Source organism: Schistocerca piceifrons, chromosome X (assembly GCF_021461385.2).
Source record: "Schistocerca piceifrons isolate TAMUIC-IGC-003096 chromosome X, iqSchPice1.1, whole genome shotgun sequence".
NCBI lineage: Eukaryota > Metazoa > Arthropoda > Insecta > Orthoptera > Acrididae > Schistocerca > Schistocerca piceifrons.
The window spans coordinates 361,371,544-361,392,956 of record NC_060149.1 but is presented as its reverse complement, the minus strand read 5'-3'; the positions used below and the strand labels follow the sequence as shown (position 1 = coordinate 361,392,956).

Sequence of the window (21,413 nt, the reverse complement as noted above, 5' to 3'; positions counted from 1 at the left end):
ATTATTTGTGATAGTTAAAATCTTTACTAAATAACAAGTTTTGTGTTGCCAATTACATTCTTGCTTATGACCTTTGCCATTACATGTCACAGAATTCATCATAGGATTATGTGTGAGATGATTTTTATCCAACCAGGCCCTTACTTGAGTGCCCTGATATGAAAGAAGATCAATAATTTTACCTCTGTAACTCTTTTCCTTAAAACAGTCTCTAATATCCTAAGAATCTATTCCATTAAATGTAGCAGTCACATATTAACACTGTATTTTTAATGATCTTTTTTTTTCAGATACCTGGACAATAGAGTTTTTGTGTCCTTAGCAAATGGAGATATCACAGTGTACACTAGAGACTCAAGTAAGAGACAGTTTTCTTTGTTTTTCTTTTATTTTAAAGCCTACCATTATAATCTATTACGTAAAATGTTGAGCTAAAGTCAGTATTGATCAAAACACTTTTATTTGCATAAAAAATGAAAATGTTGCAAAAGAGATGAAAGCACACAAAAAACTTGAAAATTTCTTGGCATATTGTTGTCACCATGGCCTGACAGCAATACCAGAGCATAAAAGTGTTGTGTTAAACAGCCAACTAGAGCAAACACATTTGGCTAATGCTAGATGTGTATTTTGTTCAAACACATACAAAAATGGTAGAATGTTTTGTATATCCTCCTCATTCCTAGCAAAACAATGTTATGTGATAATACAAAATAAGCAATTTTTCTTAATGCAAAATATATGTTCAAGGTGAAAAATCATAAACTGTCAGGAACTGATCATTTTGTTTGATTGTATGCTAGTATCTTGACTTTTTACACATAAACTCCAGTTCATGTCATCTTTGATGACTTGAAAGACATTTTTTTCAGATTTTGTGAAGAAAACAAAGTAAAACCAGAGTGAAATCAGCAAGAGCTTAATCATAGTAGAAAGTAACTTCTGTGGCCCACTTCTCAATATAATGCACATTGCCTTACCGGGACACTAACTTTTCATTACATCTCTGTTGAGTTGTGCTGTCATGGTAGATGAAATATGCAGTCATAACTGCTGGTAATAACCCAATCCTCAAGTAAGCCAAACAAGTTGGAGCAGATATTATGCACAAAAAATCTTAGGGGACAACTGCGAATTTAAATGTCTACTATGTAACACTGTGAAGATTTCATTGTAAAGTAGGTAGAAAGTCAAGTTGTCTCTTGACATTATTCTGCTTTACAATGACACAGGGTTGTATACTGCTATGACAACTTAACATGTGTTTGAAGTATGTGGCTGGGAGTAGTTTGCTCTTTTAAGCCTAGATAAGAGCTACTCCTCTACATTAAATAAAGCTCTCTCTTCCTGACTAAGCATACTTTATTTCCAAATATTTACCACTCCTTCTCTCAGCCTCTTCTGTTTTTGTCCCTGACCTACTGTAAAGGAAAACTTGATTCATAGTGTTGTCAGGAAGATTTCAGTAAGTCATTAAATTTCTCATCTTGTTCATTCTGTAAATTTTCTCTGTATAATGTAACTGTGTTAGCATTTACGATTCTGTGAAATTTTACTATTCCAGTTTTAGTGAAATTTATTTAATTGGGATCCTTTATTACTGATATTTGACCCTCAAGGTGAGGTATAACATTTATTATAGAGCCATGTTGATTTCATGCAAGATAATTGGATTAACAAATAAATTATCAATTGGTGTTGCACTGTATCCTATTGTAACTGAGAATTTTGCAGTTAGGGATGAAACTAAGGCTGGTCATTAATAACACTAAGTGCCCTTGATTAGAACCAATCTGAATGAAATCAATACTGATATCTCTATATACAGTTATTTCCCAGTAACTTCTACCAACCACACAATTCATATTTGCATTGCTCGAGGCAGAGAGTCAATGTGCAGGCTGGACAATTGCACTTGCCCATACATCCTCTGAGTGAACGGGTGTCTGCACCTTCAGCAGAATCTGAACAGGCACATGGGTGTGTGGGATTTGCTAGTTATAGGGAGTTTCAATGTTTGGTGCATTATGGCCCCTAATGGAAATCATCTGAGATGTACAGGAGTTCCTGCCTGTGGCTGTTGAACAAGCAAGGTACAGCCGTCTACAAGTTCTAGCTTATATCAGCACCAATGACATCTGTCATTTGGGTTCTGAGGCCACCCTTGCTTCATACAGGATGCTGGCAGAAGTGGTGAAGACTGTTGGCCTTGCACAGAGAGTGCAAGCAGAGCTCACAATCTGCAGCATTGTTCCTGGGACTGATAAGGATCCTTTGGTTTGGAGGTGACTAAAGGGTCTTACCCAAAGGTTTTGTCAATTGTGTGATGATCTTGGCTACAGATTTCTGGCCTACTTTATGGGATGGGTAATTTTTGTAGGACTCCCCTTGACTGGTCAGAGGTGCACTACACAAAGGAAGTAGCTACTCATGTAGCAGAGTACTTGTGGAGTGCGTATGGAGGTTTTTTAGACTAGGTGTCAGTTTGAGGTACTGTGATTAATGCTCACCAATCAAAATGCAGAGAGCAGAATCAGACCATATACAAAATAAAGACACTTTGACTGTCAAAATTTTGTCAGTAAACTGTTGAAGTATTCATAAAAAGGCTGCTGAATTTACTGCCCTCCGAGAAAATTGTTGTGCTCAAATTATTATCAGAGTTGAAAGCTGGCTGAAACCCAAAGTATAAATCTGTGACATATTTAATGAGGTGTGGAATGCATATCAAAAAGACAGAGTAGACACCATAGGAGGAGAAATGTTCATTGCAGTTGACAAAAATATCATGTCTATCAAGATGAAAACACCCTGATTGTGAAGTTGTCTGGATGCTTGTAACAGGTCTGAGTGAACTTAAGTTAATTATCAGATGTTTTTGCTGGACGCCTGGTTTTATTGTGACAGTTTTAGAATCTTTCAAAGGAAGTCTACGCACAGTAACTCAGTAATTCAGTATTAACTGAAGGTGAGTTTGACACACCATGTATAGACTGCGACATTGATGGTTTCATTTCAGGTGTACACAGCCAGGCATTCTTGTGAAGTGCTTTCCAATACATTTTCTGGAAACTGGCTTGAGCAGCTAGTTTGAAGCCTATATGTTATGGAAATTTTTAAACATTGTAGTTTTATATAGATTTGACCTCATTGACAGCATCAGTATAGAGATAGGGATTAGTGATTATGATGTTATCATAACAATGACAGTTACTAAAGTTAATAAATCCATCAAGAAGGCTAGGAAGTATTTTTGGTAGAAGGAACATATAAGCATTTGTTAGCAATGCACTTACAAAATGAAAGGACATCATTTAATTTCAGTATGATGGATGTAAAGGAATTATGGGCAAAGTTTAAACAAATTATAAATCATGCCCTGAAGAAGTATGTCCTGGTAATTGGATATAGGATGGAAAAAAACCATGGTGGTTTAATAGCAAAATTTGGAAATTGCTGAGGAAGCAGAGACTGTTGCACTCTCTGCCCAACAAGCAATGCACAGATGATGATAGACAAAAGTTAGTAGAAATTTGTGCGTATCTAAGAAGATCAATGCACAAACCTGTGCCATTAGGTGTCACATCCTACCGTTGGTGCATCATTACCATGATACGAGCACCACTTAGGACTAGTTACAGGGTGCTGGGACTGGAGTGGGTAAGGTGGTCAGTTGTTGTGAACTTGTGAGCAAGTGCTCACTTGACGATACCCCTGCAGTTGGCTATTTTTTCCAGCAGACATGTGCAGTAATTGACTATTTCACTCTTCTGACAGTCCTGTTTCATGATGTCATTGGAATTTGAATTAACACCCAGCTTTGTTTGAATGCTGAACTGGCAGGACAAATGCTTGCACATATTTAAACCATACTTCATCCAAGATTAAACTGAACAGTATGTCCTTTCTGTTAATTAAAGTTATTTGGGTAAATCTAGACTGAATGTGAAGTGTAGTACTTTATAAGACTGATGTTTTATGTTAACTCTTGTTGTTATATCCAAACTGGTGAAGGTTGGTTAACTAGAATAATATTTTTCAGCGTAACTCTAATGTTAAGTTTACTACAGAGAAACTGAGTTGTTTCAGTAGCACATGAATGTCACTACTGTGGCATTTGGTAATATAGTGCCTCCTGTGTGGTTATACATGGTGCCCTTACATTAATAAGCTTACTGCCAGTTTCATTTGCACTTGTGTACCACTGAAGCAACTCAGTTTCTCTCCAGTAAACTTAGCATTAGACCCATTAATTCAGGTGTGTGTTCACAAGCTGAAAAATATTATTCTAGTTAACCAAACTGCACCAGTTTGGACATAACAACAAGAGTTAACATGAAACACCAGTCTTATAAAGTACTACACTCCAAATAACTTTAGTTAACAGAAAAGACTTACTGTTCAGTTTAATCTTGGATGGTGTATGGTTTAAATATGCACAAGTGGTTGTCCTGGCAGTTCAGCATTCAAATGCAATTTCTATGTGTCGCCAACAAATGCAATCTATTCATGCTGGGTGTTTATACAAATTCCAATGGCACCATGAAACAGGACACCCAACAAAGTGATCCATTACTCAGATTCCACTATTGCACATATCCACTGCACAATCTAGCCAACCACATGTGACAGTAACCATGTCCTTGAGTCAGTACTTGTTTATGAGCTCATGCCAACTCATCACTTTGACTGCTCCAGTTACAACACACTGCAACCACTGCCAGGTGGCACTCACATTGTGACAACAATTTACCAGCTGAAAGATGTACCACATAACAGCACAAAGCATACTGTAACTACCACTATCATGCCTCAGCAAATAATCTTGCTGAGAATTTGAGAAACTTCTGGTCCTACATAAAATTGCTAAGCGAGTCAAAGGCTTCTATCAGGTCACTCCCTGATGAGTCTGATGTGGCAATAGAAGACAGCAAAATGCATTCTGAAGTTTTCAATCTTGCCTTTAAGGACACATTTGTGCAGGTGGATTGTACAAACATACTGCCATCTGAGTGTCATACAGACTCCCATATAGAGAATATAGTAATGGCCATCCCTGGTGTAGAGAAGCAATTGAAAGAGTTCGAATCAAATAAGTTACCAGGGCCTGAATGGAATCCCAGTTTGGCGTTACAAGGAATGCTCTGCTGCATTGGAACCTTGCTTAGATTGCAATTATCATGAGTCTCTCATCCAGCACTAAGTACCAAGTGACTGGAAAAATACTCAGGTGACTCATGCATATAAGTAGGGTAAAAGAATGGAACCACAATATTGCAGATCAATATCATTAACATCAGTTTGCAGCAAAATTCTTCAATGTATTCTCAGTTAGAAAATAACAAATTTCTTTGAGATGAAGCATTTCTGTCCACAAATCAGCATGTATTTAGAAAGCATCACTTGTGCAAAACTCAGCTTGCCCTTTTGTTACTTGATATCATGTATGAATAAAGGGCGACAGGCAGATTCCATATGCCTAGATTTCCAAAAAAACATTTGGTATGGTGGTCCACTGCAGACTATTAATGAAGGTATGAGCATGTGGAATAGATTCTGATATATGCGAATGGATCAAAGACTTCTTAAGTAATAGAACCCAGTACTTTGTCCTTGACAGTGAGTGTTCATCAGAGACAAGGGTATCATCAGAAGTGCCACAGGGAGGTATGATAGGACCTTTCTTATTCTCCATAAATATAAATGATCTGACAGACATAGTGAGCAACAATTTGTGTCTGTTTGCTGATAATGCTGTGGTGTGCAGGAAGGTGTCATTTTTGAGTGACTGTCAGAGGATACAAGCAAATTTAGACAAAATTTCTTGTAATTCTGATGAATGGTAGCTTGCTCTGAGTATAGAAAAAGGTAAGTTAATGCAGCTGAGTAGGGAAAAGCAATCCTGTTATGTTGCAATACAACATTAGTACTGCTTGGTACAGTTATGTCAACTGAAATCTGAGTGTAACATTGCAAAGCAACATGACATGGAATAAGCATGTAAGGATGATAGTACGTAGTGTTCATAGTCAACTTAAGTTTATTGGTAGAATTTTAGGAATGTGTAGTTCATCTGTAAAGGACACAGCATATGGAACACTAGTGTGACCCATTTTTTAGGACTGCTCGAGTGTTTGGGATTCCAAACAGGTCAAATTAAAGGAATAAATCAAAGCAATTCAAAAGTGGGCAGCCAGATTCATTATCAGTAGGTTTGATCAACATGTGATTATAGAGATGTTTGATGAACTCAAGTGGGAATCCCTGGAGGGAAGACAATATTCTTTTCAGGGAATTCGGAACACTAGTGCAACCCATTTTTGAGTACTGCTTAAGTGTTTTGGATCCCCACCAATCAGATTAAAGGAAGACATCAAAGCAATTCAGAGGCAGGCTGCTAGATTTGTTACTGATAGGTTCGATCAACACTACAAGTTCCATAGCAAACATCAGTGCAACTTTGTGATCTTAGGCAGCAGTCTGATGTACTGAACCAACCTTTGCATAGGTACACATAAACAGTTTGGCTTGCTGAGCTTTTTTGAGACTGTAACTGTTTTCTAAGTCATTATAGCATCTGATGATATCTCTAGTGTTGAAGGCAAAATGTTAGGCACAAAAATATGTCTTGGACCATGGTCTAATGCCCACAAAACAAAAACCACCAATATTTCTACTAAGTCTTATTAGTAACAGCTCTAATTGCACAATGAAGTTTAAAACAGTTGTTATTGGGGGTCTTTACACTGTCCAAACCACTGCACAGTGTTTTTCAAAGTCTCCTGAAATGCAGCACTCAAAGAGCTTTTCAGTGCAGTATTCATGTAGGTGTATGACCTGAGATTCTATTCCACTTTTTGTATATATACCAACTCCTCCTATGCCTATGTTAATGTAGGAATTACTTGTGTCCATTTAGGTGCATCTATTCAGTTTCCATGATTTCCAAATCGTGGCTCTGAGCACTATGGGACTTAACATCTATGGTCATCAGTCCCCTAGAACTTAGAACTACTTAAACCTAACTAACCTAAGGACATCACACAACACCCAGTCATCACGAGGCAGAGAAACTCATTTCCAAATCATGTTCAATTATACATTAGATATCTGCAGGAACACTATTAGATTTTTCAGTTTCCTATAGTGATACAAGAAGCCAGTCTTCTTATTTAACAAACTTTTTTATGTTTTGATGGATAAGTCCAAATGTAGTGTAATTGCTGCTTTTTGTGCTGTCAGATTTGTGTTTTTTTTATTTTCCTCTAATTGTTGCTTCTATATCTACAGTTATTTGACAGTTCTGTATTTCAGAACCACTATTCCTAATAACAGTTTAGTAAGAATATTGGAAATAACAGTGATTTAACACTGTGCTTTGGTTGCATTGAATGCTTCTGGAAATGAATAATGTAAGTAATCTCTTACTAGAAACATTCAAATGTGTGTTCTGTGACTACAACAGGGGAGTGACATCAGTCAGATGGATGTGCAATCACCTGTTAAGCAACTCCTAAGATTCTGCATTTACATGGAGCCCTTGACCCAAGACTTATCATATTGCTCACAGAGTGATACAATTTTCACATTAGTTTGAAGACCCTATCCGGTGGAATTCTGGTGTTATTTCAAATCATATAGTGGAAGATAAGGTCCAATTTGTTAATATCTAAATAAAATTTTGATAATGTACGTCATCTATCTTACAATCTACAGGCTACATGACTAATAGGAGTATACACAGACTGCCTCAAAGAACTCATTGTGTAGAGTACACACTGTGTACCACTGTCATCACATGTTGCATCTCTCTCTCTCTCTCTCTCTCTCTCTCTCTCTCTCTCTCTCTCTCTCTCTCTCTCTGTGTGTGTGTGTGTGTGTGTGTGTGTGTGTGTGTGTGTGAGAGAGAGAGAGAGAGAGAGAGAGAGAGAGAGAGAGAGAGAGAGAGATAGATAGAGAGAGAGAGAGAGAGAGAGAGAGAGAGAGAGATTTACCAAATGTTTCCTCATTGTTTATGGAGTACATCTCATCAAAGCCCAGTCGAATGGTTGAAGCATACAATATTTTGAGCCAAGCAAATACACATGTGTAAAAATGATAATTCCCAACACATGTGAAGCCGGCCGGGCAGTTCTAGGCGCTTCAGTCTGGAACCGCGCAGCTGCTATGTTCGCAGGTTTGAATCCTGCCTTGGGCATGGATGTGTGTGGTGTCCTTAGGTTAGTTAGGTTTAAGTAGTTCTAAGTTCTAGGGGGACTGATGACCTCAGATGTTAAGCCCCATAGTGCTCAGAACCATTGGAACCATTTTGAAACCAACACATGTGAAGTCAACTACAAGTAGCAATAAACACTTTCTTCCTGCACAGGTACCTCCACCATTTAAGTTTCTAAGCAATTAAGAAAATATCAAGACCTATGACTTTTAGTGAAATTTATGCTGCATTGTGTAGCTGCAGAATAAAAATTGAAATAATTTATGCATTTTTGTGAATTTCTTTATGTTTTTTTACAACTGGAAACATGTTTCTTTAAAACTATGGTTTTTGTGTGTAGCTAAGAAGATCCACACTTCATATGGTCCTATTATCTTTTAGTGCATAAAATATGGTGAATGAAACCTACCACTATTCTCTTAGATGAAGTGCTGAGGGTGGGAGACAGATATAACGGCTGCTAAATCTTTCAATGGAATGGTCCTACCCAATATGTTGAGACATACCTTGAAAATTTTTTACACGGAACGAATACACCAAAAGAAAGACCCTGCTAGAATTTTAGCTCCTAAGACACCCCTCAAGCATTAAAAAAAAAAAAAATTGAAAATTTCCAAATTCATAGCTCACCAGGTGGCTGGAGAAGTTCAAATGGTTCAAATGTCTCTAAGCACTATGAGACTTAACGTCTGAGGTCATCAGTCCCTTAGACTTAGAACAACTTAAACCTAATTAACCTAAGGACGTCACACACATCCATGCCTGAGGCAGAATTCGAACCTGCGACTGTAGCAGCAGTGCGGTTCTGGACTGAAGCATCTAGAACCGCTCGGCCACAGCGGCCAGTGCTGGAGAAGTGTATATCTCTCTCAGAGCTGTAACAGATTGTGCATGTCCAACATGGCAGGGGCATATCCATGGTTGACAGTGCATCTATAAACAGATAACATGACTCAGCACAAGTCATAATTTGTAAAACAAATTTCAGATTTCATTGATAGTTTCTCTGAAACAATTCTCCACAGTTACTGTTCACTCATATTTTCAACTCATTTAATAACCAAAATAATTACCAGATGCTTTTGCAGTAGGATAAGTGTTAATGATGGAGATAAAACCAAATTAATATTCACTGTGTTTAATACATAACATTAAGTAGTGTGCAAACTCACTTTTTCTTCATAAAATATGACCGTGAACTGCATAAATAGAAGAAAGACTTAAAAAAAGCTATAAATACATGCCAAAATGAAATTCACAAAACTGTGAAAGAAAAACTGTCTGAAATATTTACTGTACTGGGTAGCCACAAAGTCCCATTATCTACCATTATTATAGTATATAGACCACTAACTTAAATAATTAACAAGAACAAAGTTCTTTGGAGGAGATTTCTTGAGATATAAACCATGTAGAGCTGCTATTGAGAGGAACTGCACTGTTAACAATGGAGATCTGAGACATGGTCCTCTGAATCATAACTAAGATGAAAATTTCTGATTTCAAGACATATTTCACCTGCTTAGATTCAAGAAATCATACAGTACAGAAGGTCACAAAGAATGAAATTACTTCCATAAAAACTGCAGAGGAGACGTTGTTAATTTGTAGCTGATGTGAAGATGGAGCTTGCTGTTATCCTCACATCTGCTATGTATAATACTGATTAGTCAGGTTTCATGATAGAACTGCAACTAAATCACACTTTACCATTTCACAGAAAAAAAAATAAAGACAATTGTGGACACATTCATATACAACAATGACAGTGATAAGTATGAGTTAATTTACTGTTTCTGCAGCTTTAGATCTGTCTTCAGGGACCTCAAGGTGTATTAGGACCAAAACTAGGAAAGGACTGTTTAGTGGCAAAAATCTTATAATCCACCTATCAATACCTGGAGCAATAGGAAAGAATAATTTCACAATATTGGGAAAAGGATAAATTGCTACTCACCATAAAGATGAGCCAGTGACCTGCAGACAGACACAATGAAAAAACTGTTAAACATTATAGCTTTTGGCCAAAGCCTTCTTCATAAGAGAGAAGAACACACACACACATTCACACAAGCAAGCATACCTCAAATACACATTACTGCTACTACTGGCATCTCTGACCAGAATGCCATTGGCATCCAAATATTGTTTATATTCCAACCGGGAGTGTCCATTGTTTGAAAGAATAATTTTTAACATTTCATTTGAAGCAGTTTCTAACCAGTTGCAGATATTAATTCATTATTTTTATTAGACTCTTGCCATCTGCATACAATACCTCTGTCTTTAAGGAGGACAATGAAAAAACAGTTGTTGTAATTCAGCTTCCACCCAGCACAAACAGTGTGACTCTCAAAATAGAATTTTTTTGACTGTGGAAAACATTTTTAAAGAAACTGTTGCACAATATAATTTCTGACAGCTTCATTTGAGATTTATCAGGAGAACAGTATTCTTAAATTGCCATCATTTGTGCACCATCAGTTTGCACCATCATGTTTTACAAATTTCTTTAAGTATGCCCACTGAGCAGCCTAGTAACCAGAGCAACAACCAGGATTGTTTCTATACTCCACCACAATTCTGTCTAAATAAAAATAGTAATTACTGTGAATTGCCAGAAAATTTTAATTTTTTTTTCATCAAGTATGCCTGGTGTAGAGAAAATGTTTGTTTTCATCATTCAAAAAAGGTATTGCTTTATTTTGTTGAGTATGGGTAGTAAAAAAGGAACTCATTGTTACTGAAATATACATTATTCAGAAATTATCATAAGAACAGTGCTCCACAAATTGTTATAAAATGTTGTATGTGTAAGAAATATTTCATCATGATTGACGGAAATTGTCTGTAATATAACATCAAACACACACTACATTGATTTATTTTCTTCTGCTAGTCACCTTTGTAAGAACTACATATGCAGCAGTTTAGCCATCAATATAAACTGCCTTGTATTTGAAACATTAATGCTACCTGACATTTTTTGTATGATTTAGGGGATTCAGATTCATGTGTGTCACTCCAGGTATTTGTACTATGCCTTGTTATGCTCTCTTGTCATGGTCAGTCACACACTAGCCAGGAAGGGCTGTACAACCCACTATCATATGCAGCCATTCAGGCAACAAATAAATCTGTCTATATTGAATTTGATCTTGGGAGGCAAAAAACGCATGAAAACCAAATCTTAATGGGTGACAAATACATTAAAAAACAATACTCGACCAAATTTCTTGGCCTGACACTAGATGCAGAGTTAAACTGATCTGATCATGTGAATGATATTTGCAAAAAGCTATGTACTACCATATATGTCCTAAGAAAACTGACACCTTTTTGCAACATCACCACTCTGAGGCAAATATATTTTGCACTATTTGAATCCCATCTAAGTTATGGGATAGAGGTATGGGGATCCAGCAGTAAAGGTAATATGAAAAGTGTACTTACCTTACAAAAGAAGGCACTTAGAATTATGGGAAAGAAATGTGTCAGTGAGTCCTGCAGAAATTTGTTTAAAGAACTTAAAATACTAACTGCTCATAACCTGTATGTGCTGAAGATAATCATTATGGCAGTAAACAGTAACAAAACACTTATTAAAGAAATACACGATCACAACACTAGAGGTAGAGAGAGACCTCACATCATCTCTCATAGAACAACACTTTATGAGAAAAGCCCTCACTATGCAGGCATAAAACTACTGAATTGCTTCCATCCTAATATCTCCAAATTGACCATTACAAAACTAGAAATAAAATTAAAATTATGGCTCCTAAACAATCCTGTATATTCAATAGATGAGTTTCTAGATTTAGTACACTCGTATGATGGAAGACCATCTATCTAAAAATATATGTAATCTCAGGTCTTAGACTGTGTCACAAACTGTAAATATTTGAATGTCAGATATGAATACTGTTACAAACTGTAGAATCCTTAATCTAAGTATGGCAATAACAACTTTTTTTTCTGTATAGTTCATATATGTAACTCTGTTCTGTCAACTAAATTTAGAAAAAGTTGTGTAGATAAAAGTGCCAGCCAATAATATGTAACCCTAGTAAGTAAGGCTCTGACTTATCCAGAAGACTGGAACAAAAAAAAACCTTTTTTTGTAATCAGTTGATTTTGGATCAAAATAAAAATAAAATAACATAAAATAAAATAAAATAAAAAAATAAATAAAAAACAAAAATGAGTAATTTCAACAATTTTAAAACAATATTTGCAGTGTTCTTAACAGCTAAAATTTTGATACTACATTTCTTTCATTGTATTCTTTCTGCACAAAAAAAATACAGGGTGGATTTTGATGTGTTGGACTGGACCATTCCAGCTACTCCTTCTGAAGGAGAATGAAATTTTCATCACTTATTAAGTAACCTCCTCTGTATTTATTTGCTCTGCTTCTTATAAGTCTGTGTAGCTTCCATTATCAAGGTAATTTGATAGGAACTTTTCTATTAATAAGTGCCTTTAGATAAAATATTTGCAAACTCATTTTTCATCTTCCTATTGTATCTTGAATACAGATGGTGGATGGAATACCACTGACCCACTGACAGTTGGGGTTGGGACAGCAGCAATGCCAGTGACACGAATGCTGTCCATTGGAGGAAAGCTTTGGTGTGGTTGTCATAATACAATAAAAATTCTGAACACTGTTTCACTCAACATTGAGGTGAGGCAAAAAATTCAAGTCTTTATGTAACTGTTTTTAGAAATTTATTCAATGGAATTATTTAGACTTGATAACCAAGTTATTTAAAATATTTTTCCTGATGATGATACCATACCAGCAAACATTCTGCCTTGTACAATAAAATATAACAATTAGACAAAAAGTAGTCAAAAGACTTTCTAGAATAGGATTCAGGACTCATGATCACTGAGAAAAAGAGCATTATTGTCAAATGTAATAAAATTCGTAAGTCAAATTTATTTAATATGGTGTCTTGATAATGACCCAAAACAGACAGAAGTAGAGTTCTTGCATTTTCTTATAAACACTCCTGGTAATTAAGATGATTATCATCTCCTTCTTTAAATGCTGTCAACCACTGAATGCATTCTCTAACCCATATAAAATTCTTCTACCAGACTACTGGATTTAACAAGAGATGGAAAATATTGATTAAAAAACCTGTATTGATACTAAATATGATCTGCAAGATCAAATGTTAAACTATGTTGGAGTAGGAAGAAACTTTACAGGGAGTATATTTCTATTGATATGATGGAAAATGAAAAGAAGAGCAGCTGTTTTCAGTGACTTCTGTTTATGTTCTTCACTCATTTGTGAGAATTGTTGAAAATATTGGCAATCTTTCCAATTTGAACATTAATGTCATTTTCTATGAGTATTGGTCTAATTTTCAATTGTTTAAATAAAACCTACTGGCTTAAGGGAGTGCTTATTAATTTTTTTAATCTTCCTCATTCTTTTTTTTTTTTTAATGTAACATAGCATTCACTAAGTTGAATGACTGTCATTATTTTGGGAAATGTATTTTCTGTAGGAGCTTGTGCACTACAGCTGATTAATTTTTAACCACATTTCTCTGACATAAAACTGCATTCTCACCATAGTTTGATCTACATTTCACTGCTCTAATACTAATGTCTAAGCTTTAACTAATTATTTTGGACAATAGCTAGAGAATGTGTTAAATTTTTCTTCCCTGCACACTTGCATATGAATGGTGTGATGACTCAACCAGCAGAAATATGACACTGTGGGGCAGCAAACCCAGAAAATTTACTGCTTGTATTGTATTTTAATAGAAATTTTATATTTGGCATTACTTCATATCAGATAGATGAATTTAAAATTCAATGTGGTATAAATTCATAATAAAACCTTTCTACTGCCATCTACATCTTGATAAAAAGAGTTAATGGATTGCAGCAAGGTAAATACAAATTATTAGTTTCACTTAATTGCTTAGTAAAAACCTGTTGCTCTTGTGTTCCTCAGAGAAGTGCCCAAACTGATTACTGATTTATTAAGTAATGATATATGTATGAATACTATAAAAGCAATTGATCTATCGTTTTGCATTATGTTGATTCTGTCTGTGAATTTGATTTCAGAAAAGTACGTAAAGTTTCCACTCATGACTGACATGACATCTTTATTGGATTCACAATGTTTCCCACCAACTTTGTTTTAGATGGGATGGATGGAAGTTCGTGTGTGCAAACCCTGGCAAACAGGGACGATGATGCAATACTCTATACTTCAGATCCAGCTTACCCACTATCAAAATACCTTTAATTGTCATGAAGGATAATTTTTTTATCAAGTATATTCTCATCCACTTGGTTCAAAACACTCACTCAGTATTTGCCAATCCTTGTTTTACCTTTCAGAAGTAATTACTAAGAACAACACACTTTGTATCCCAGAAAAAGACTGTATTACTTCCAGTAGGTGAAATCTACATCACAATTTGCTGTGCAGTGCCAACAGCTTCCATCCACTAGTTTTCTTGCTGTTTCTTTTAGAGTATGGAAGAGCAGTGTCGTACCTTATCCACAACAATGCATTAATGTAAAAAATCCATTAGATCCTTTTTTATATTTTTAAAATCATTGCTGAGAAATTTATTTTTAATGTTTCCTTTTGGTGAGCACTAATGTTGAACAAAGGTAATTACATATTTAATTCTTCTGGTATATATACATCATCATCTAATTCTTCCATCTTAATCACCAATTGTGCATTTTTACCATGTTTTGATTTGTGGGTTCAGTTTTGAAATACTCTTCATGTTTGAATTCATTTCCCTATTTCTTAACTGTTAGGAATGAAGAGCAAAATGTCTTATAAATCTTCATCAGCATTGGGTAACTCTGTTGGACATGAATTGCGCAGAACTAAGAAATTTACCTAGTCCATCCATCTGGATGATACAAGCAAAACAAAACCATTTTGAAAATCTGCATACACAAACCAATCTCACAAATCTAATTGCAACTGGATTGATGTGATCATGCAACATGTACCAATGCAACAAAAACCAATTTCATTGAGATTAGATTAAGTGTACTCTTCATTCCAATTGATCCATAGCGAGGAGATCATCTGGGATGGCATCACTATGGATCACTTGGAATGAAAGGTACATCTAATCTAATCTCTAATCTCAATGAAATTGATTTTTGTTGTGTTGGTACATTTGCATGATCGTATCAACCCAGTTTCAATTAGGTTTGTGAAGTTGGTTTGTGTGTTCAGCTTTTCAGAATGGTTTGGTTTCCTGTGTTTGATTCAGATTGATGAACTGGGTAAAATATCAACCTCACTACCATGCCAACCCAGAAACTTTTCATCTTACTGTTTTATTTGCGCTCATACGTAGACGGCATTTTGAAATTCATTTCACGTGACAGTTAAGTAACAATGCCAAAATGCATAGTGCTGTTATGTAGCCCATCATTGTATGATGTTTGTGTTCAAAGGATATTTTACTTGCATAGAATGAAAAAGATGAAGTTTGATAGACCCACTGAACATGAATAAAATTACACTTTGGATTTGTTTCTGGTATTGTACATGGAAGTGCCCTCCAACAGAAGAAAATGTTTTTAGTCCCCAATTAAGATCACAAAAGTCTTTTATTAACAGTTTGTCGAATACACTGAAACACAAAACAAATGATCAAGCAGTATTGGGTGGGGACACCCATACAGCATCTCTGCCAGACTGTAGCTGTTGATGGCATTTCTCTATAAGAAGCTAGGCAAGCAGTGAAAGACAGTTTTGATGTGAGTGCCCTGACATCCTTTGACTTTTGATCTTCAGGGTGTGGACAAAACATTCCATGAACCTGTTTGAGGCAGGATGAAACAGAGGAGAAATGATACGTTTGATGCCATTGTGGGTGTAGAACCACCAGACAGCAGCCGTCAGAAACTGAGGCCTGCTATCTGTGCCTAAGCTGCAGGGATACATTCACTGGAAATTTTTTTGAGGTCATTGTCTGCTGCAACTTGATGGCTTAGGGAAAGTGAGAAAAAGAATTAAAAAAGGAAGAGTCACATGGCTCCCAAGAAAACTTCAACAAAATCCACATGCAGGTGTTCTCAGTGAATCCCAGCCAAGCAGAATATGATTGTTGAGGTGTTGCTCACTATGCCTGACTGGCCAAGTAATCATGCACTAGCTGTGTGACATCATCATCCATTCATGGCCAGTACATATAGTGGAGAGTGAGCTGTTTCAAGTGGGAGGTCCCTCTTTGAGCGAGCTTTGCTACAGAGCTTGGGCAACACCACTCAACTGTCATCCTCCTGCATCATTGGCAGGCTGTTTTGCCTGATCTGGAGTTTGTAGTGTCAAACAACAAAACAATGGAGACCCACCATGCTAAGAACACACTTTGACAAGTCATCCTGTGTGGATATCCTGTAAAAAATGCTGCAATAGGGTGTTCTACTGTGGCATGGATGCAACATCCATAGAATTTATTGAAAAGTCCTCCAAATGCTACTCAACCTGGAAATAAATCTGAAAACAGTTTCCTGTTTGTTGAATTCAAAATCTGAACTCAAAGGGACTCTGGAAAGAGCATCTGTATTATAATGCTTATGAGACAGGTGACAATGTATGGAGTAGTGGTAATTGGACATGTACAAGGCCCAGTGACAAAGAGAGTGGGCCATCTGTTTTCACAGTTTACCTTGAGCCCAGACAAAGACAAGGGCTTATGGTCAGTAAGTAAACAAAACTTATTTTCTTAAAGGAAAATATGGAATTTATACATGCCAAAAATGACAGCCAGCACATACTTCCCTACCACCAAATAATGTTCTTGATCTCGATTCGAGATTTTGTAAATGAATGCTATAGGTTTTTCCAAACCATCCGGGAATTTGTGGGACAGGAAAGCCTCACCATTTGTGGAGTCATCTGTTGACAAAACCAATCATAGCTGAGGCTGATACATGGTTAAACAAGCGGCTAACTGTGGGCAAGCTTTTGAAGTTTGAAATGCCTACTGACAAACTGTTAACCATTGAACAGGAATGTCCTTTGCAGCATAACTGATTGTAAGGGTAAATGATAGAAGCTGCCTGAAGAATATAGGGAACCTTGCTGCAAAATGCTGGAAGTTCTTACCATATTTGAGAATCAAAAAAATCTTTATTGTCTCAGCATAGTCCTGAGTGGGTTGTGGGCCTTCTAGGTAAATGACAGAAGGTTAATATTATTTCTCTTAAAGAGCCTTTTCGTACAGAGCCACAAAAATCCAATCCAGATTGTACTGATATTCGTCATTTGTACAACCCATAACCAGGAAGTCATCCAGATAGTAGACACAATGGGGAATATTTGCTATCAACTATGTAGCACTGACTGGGGCAATAGGACAAGAAAGAGTGGAAATGATTGACTGAGGTCACAGCTACATTAACACATCACACATTTATTAATATTCTCACAGCTTTAACAAGTTTACAACCTGTGCTCTGTACAACAATTTCTCTTAAAATTCAGACAGAATCAAAACAATTAGCAAATTAATAAAGCTAAACCATGACAATTATTCAGTAAAGGAATTCAGAAGCAAGTAAAGCTCCAATATCGCTCAAATAACCAAACATGACAATTACTTATCCAGGAACCTAACTGATCTACAAAAATTAAAATTCAATTAAATTACTTTATGGGGCACAAGTATTATTCACCAGGTTCCAGGTTATGTGCTTATGAAAGAACCCCTGCATAACAATTAGCACAAAATACTGACCTATCTCCTTTTGTGGCAGTTTTTCCCGCTTTTATTTCTCTGTTTGTTAGTCCTCAGTGTAGACATACTGCATCGCTACATTGGCTGAAAAATAAGGTTCGTAATTTTGACACTGACTACTATAAATAATATAGCCGACATATGCACAATCTTTTGCTTTCACTGTTTACACAACCCCCCCCCCCCCCCCCAATAATACACATTTATACATATATGGCCAGTGCCTTATTGTTTATACTTTCCATAAGCCTCATTAATAGTTTGCAGGTGAACCTCCACATACTGCTACAATAGTCTACTATTGAACATCTGCAGGCCGTAATAACATAAACATATATTTCAAAGTCCTTCAAGTAAATTGAACAGTCACGTTCATTGCTTTAACACATGGCCTATTGGTGTAACACTTATTTCACTGTTATGTTGATGCATTGTTGTTGTTCTAAGCAACAAAGACTCCTCATCTGAAACTCGGCCGTGGACTGACTGTCTTGTGATAAAAAATTGGGTCCTTATATATCATCACAATAATAGGTACTGAAACTATGCATTGTTTGAAGTTAAATTTACAGAAATTACAATTAAAACTTAACTCATTAAATTAGCTGAACACATTGAAAAATTGTGTGTTTTTAACACTTTCTTCTACTACAAGGGTTAAGCTGAATTATTTGTTTAAATCATGAAATTAACATATATAGTTACACAAACAAAACAGTTAATTACTTTGGAATTAATTAAGGGCTGGCTTTGCTAACATGTTTTCGAATAGATACAAATAGATCCTTTAAAATTACTATTAGTTGTTCCTCCAAATGTTTATACTTAGTGCAGAATTTACATTTGTTTACATGTCAAACATAGAACTTAAGTTATGAAACAAATACTGATTTCACCCTATAATGAAATATACTAACTAGTAATAGTCAAAATAAACTAGAAAATCAATTACATACATAAAACTAAGCACAAAATTAGACCTGATGTTATATTCTTTAAAAACTAAAGACCAATCTTTCTCTTTTATGAAAATACAGATTATACTCATGTATGTTAATGGTAATTAAGTCAAAACGAAGAAATGAATTTTAAGGAGGCAGATGACACAACAAGAGGGGAGTTAAAATTATCCCAGCTTGCTTTGTCACGCTTTTTTCTCCTTTTTTTTTTTCAATTTACTCCATGAAAACCTCCAACATTACAGAAAGTTGAAGAAAGTTTTTTAAAAAAAGAATAAAGGCCTTAATAATATAATTTTGCATACATATTCCAGACAATTATGCAAGATTGTACTATCAGCTGAACTGTACATGCTTTAATGAAATGTCTATAATACCACTGAACAGTTTAAATCAGGCAAATGACTCTGTAATAAAGTGTGTACATGAAAGTGCTGAATCTTTACAGCTTATGTAGCACATAAAATAAATAGAACCAGTTCTGTGAGCTACACAGCACATGAAGGAACTGAATGTCTGACACAGTCATGACACACAATTGCTGTGCATCTGGCTTATTCACATTCCATGAATGCACAGTGAATTCATGTCAAGCATACACAATGACAGTCCTCCATGCAACAAACTGCGGTCCCTTCTGATTAGGTACAGCAAAGTAAACACACCTTCTATCCATGTCAGTTGTTCCTTCACAGTTCATGACAACTTCCCACTTAGTCACAGTACTGGTTCCAACTGCCTCTTTCTGCACTGCACTTGTGCAAGTCCCTTCTCTCATAAGCAGTGCCAATAGTGTGTGTGGCCAACCTAGAATAACAGTTCAGATATTGCCAACCTAGGCCATAGTGTCAAACATGGCACATACTCCCCACCCCTTGCTACTGTTAGGCAACCTGCTGAAGAAACTCTTGAATCAGCCATGAGGCCTGGCTTTACCTGAGTTAGGTGTGCCCAGATCTCCTTCCCTGTCTAGAGCTCCTCCAAATGGATGATCACTGGTGTTAAAAATTCGTGAATTTGAGAGGACCCAAAGAATCTGAGAAACAATTTTTTGGTTATTTTTTCTGCAACTGTGCTCAATTCTTGGAAATTTCAAACAAATACCATGCCACCAGTTAGATAGATGTTTGGATGCCACCATCATTGTACCATGGGGCTTCCATCCTATGAGCCATTTAGATACGCCTCTTCACTCTCCTCCACTGTGCAATCACCTGCTCAGCTCTATTCCTTTCAGGTAACAAGTCATCAACAAACTTTAAATTGCACAGTGAAGTCATAATTTGGTAACCCAAAAGCAAGCTTGTGGGTGTGATCTGGTGGCTCTCTAGGTGCGGCATGTAAAATTCCATGATTAACCAAGAAAGTGAGCTATCCCATCCACTATGGTCCTTACTATGGCAGGCTGAAAGGGCAGAATGGAGGTTCCTGTTAATACTTTCATTGTATGTCGGGTTGGGACAATATAGCATGATGGTGATGTTTCATATGCCCATTCCAAGACAAAATTGCTTGAACTGGTGTACTGTGAATACAGTCACATTGTTAATAACTGTGGACTGTGGGGTGCCAAAGGTACAAAATATACCTTGCAATTTCTGATTGATGATATAGATGGTTGCCCCTACACTTGGTAATGAGCAGACAAACCTGGTAAACACACCCACGCACACCAAAATGAACTTTTTGATGGCCTTAGTTCTAGGCAGAGGCCCATTAAAATCAGTCTACATCTGTCGGGAGGGTATTTCCTCCATCTTGGAAGCTAAAAGTCCAACTCTACTATCCTTGCTTCATTGCACACATTTCACAATTGTGTATTCCATTTCAAAACTCATTATTCAAACCTGGCCATATAAACTGTTGTTTAATCTTTCCTCTCATCTTTTACACCTTAAGATGTCCACCTACTAGTGACTTAACAGAAATGGAACCAGTTGTCTAGGCACAGCTACCTTCAGATCACCCTTACCCCTCACCTTACAGCAGAACACCCCTTCCTTCAGCACATGGGGTTTAACATTCTGCTCTCCTAGGAGACTTTCTTTAATTGTCTTAAGGTGTTCATCAGAGTCCTGAAATTCCCTGATGTCATGGAATAAGTGCAGAATATTTGTGAGAATAGAGGCCACTATAGCACTTGCGCCATAGCCCTTCTCCTGCTGTTCATCTCCTTGCCCCTTTTCCACTTCTCCAAACGTGCTGCTCAGACCATCAGCAATCACATTCACTTCAAACTTGAATGTTAATATCCAAGCCACCCATCTGGCTATAAGAGGTGTCTTTCTGGGATTGACCTTCACCCAGCTAAGCACCTGGTTGTCTGTTTCTAGGGTGAACTGCCTATCCTTGAGGTAGTACATAATATTCTCCATATCACACAATACAGTTAAAGCTACTAACTTAGCTGGAATGTCATTTCTCTAAATCATTCAAACCCCTTAAAGTATAGATAATCACCTTTTTCCTGTTCTT

The 21,413-nt window shown here is 36.5% G+C and overlaps 1 protein-coding gene across 1 annotated transcript in view; it reads left to right on the top strand.

The window, feature by feature from the left end:
• The window catches only part of LOC124722941 (rho guanine nucleotide exchange factor 17), a 649,460-nt gene that overhangs the window by 603,722 nt on the left and 24,325 nt on the right, over positions 1-21,413 (top strand). The window contains exons 14-15 of the mRNA XM_047248104.1: positions 291-358; positions 12,757-12,905. Of these exons, the coding sequence (XP_047104060.1) occupies positions 291-358; positions 12,757-12,905 (217 nt within the window). The remainder of the gene's footprint in view (positions 1-290; positions 359-12,756; positions 12,906-21,413) is intronic.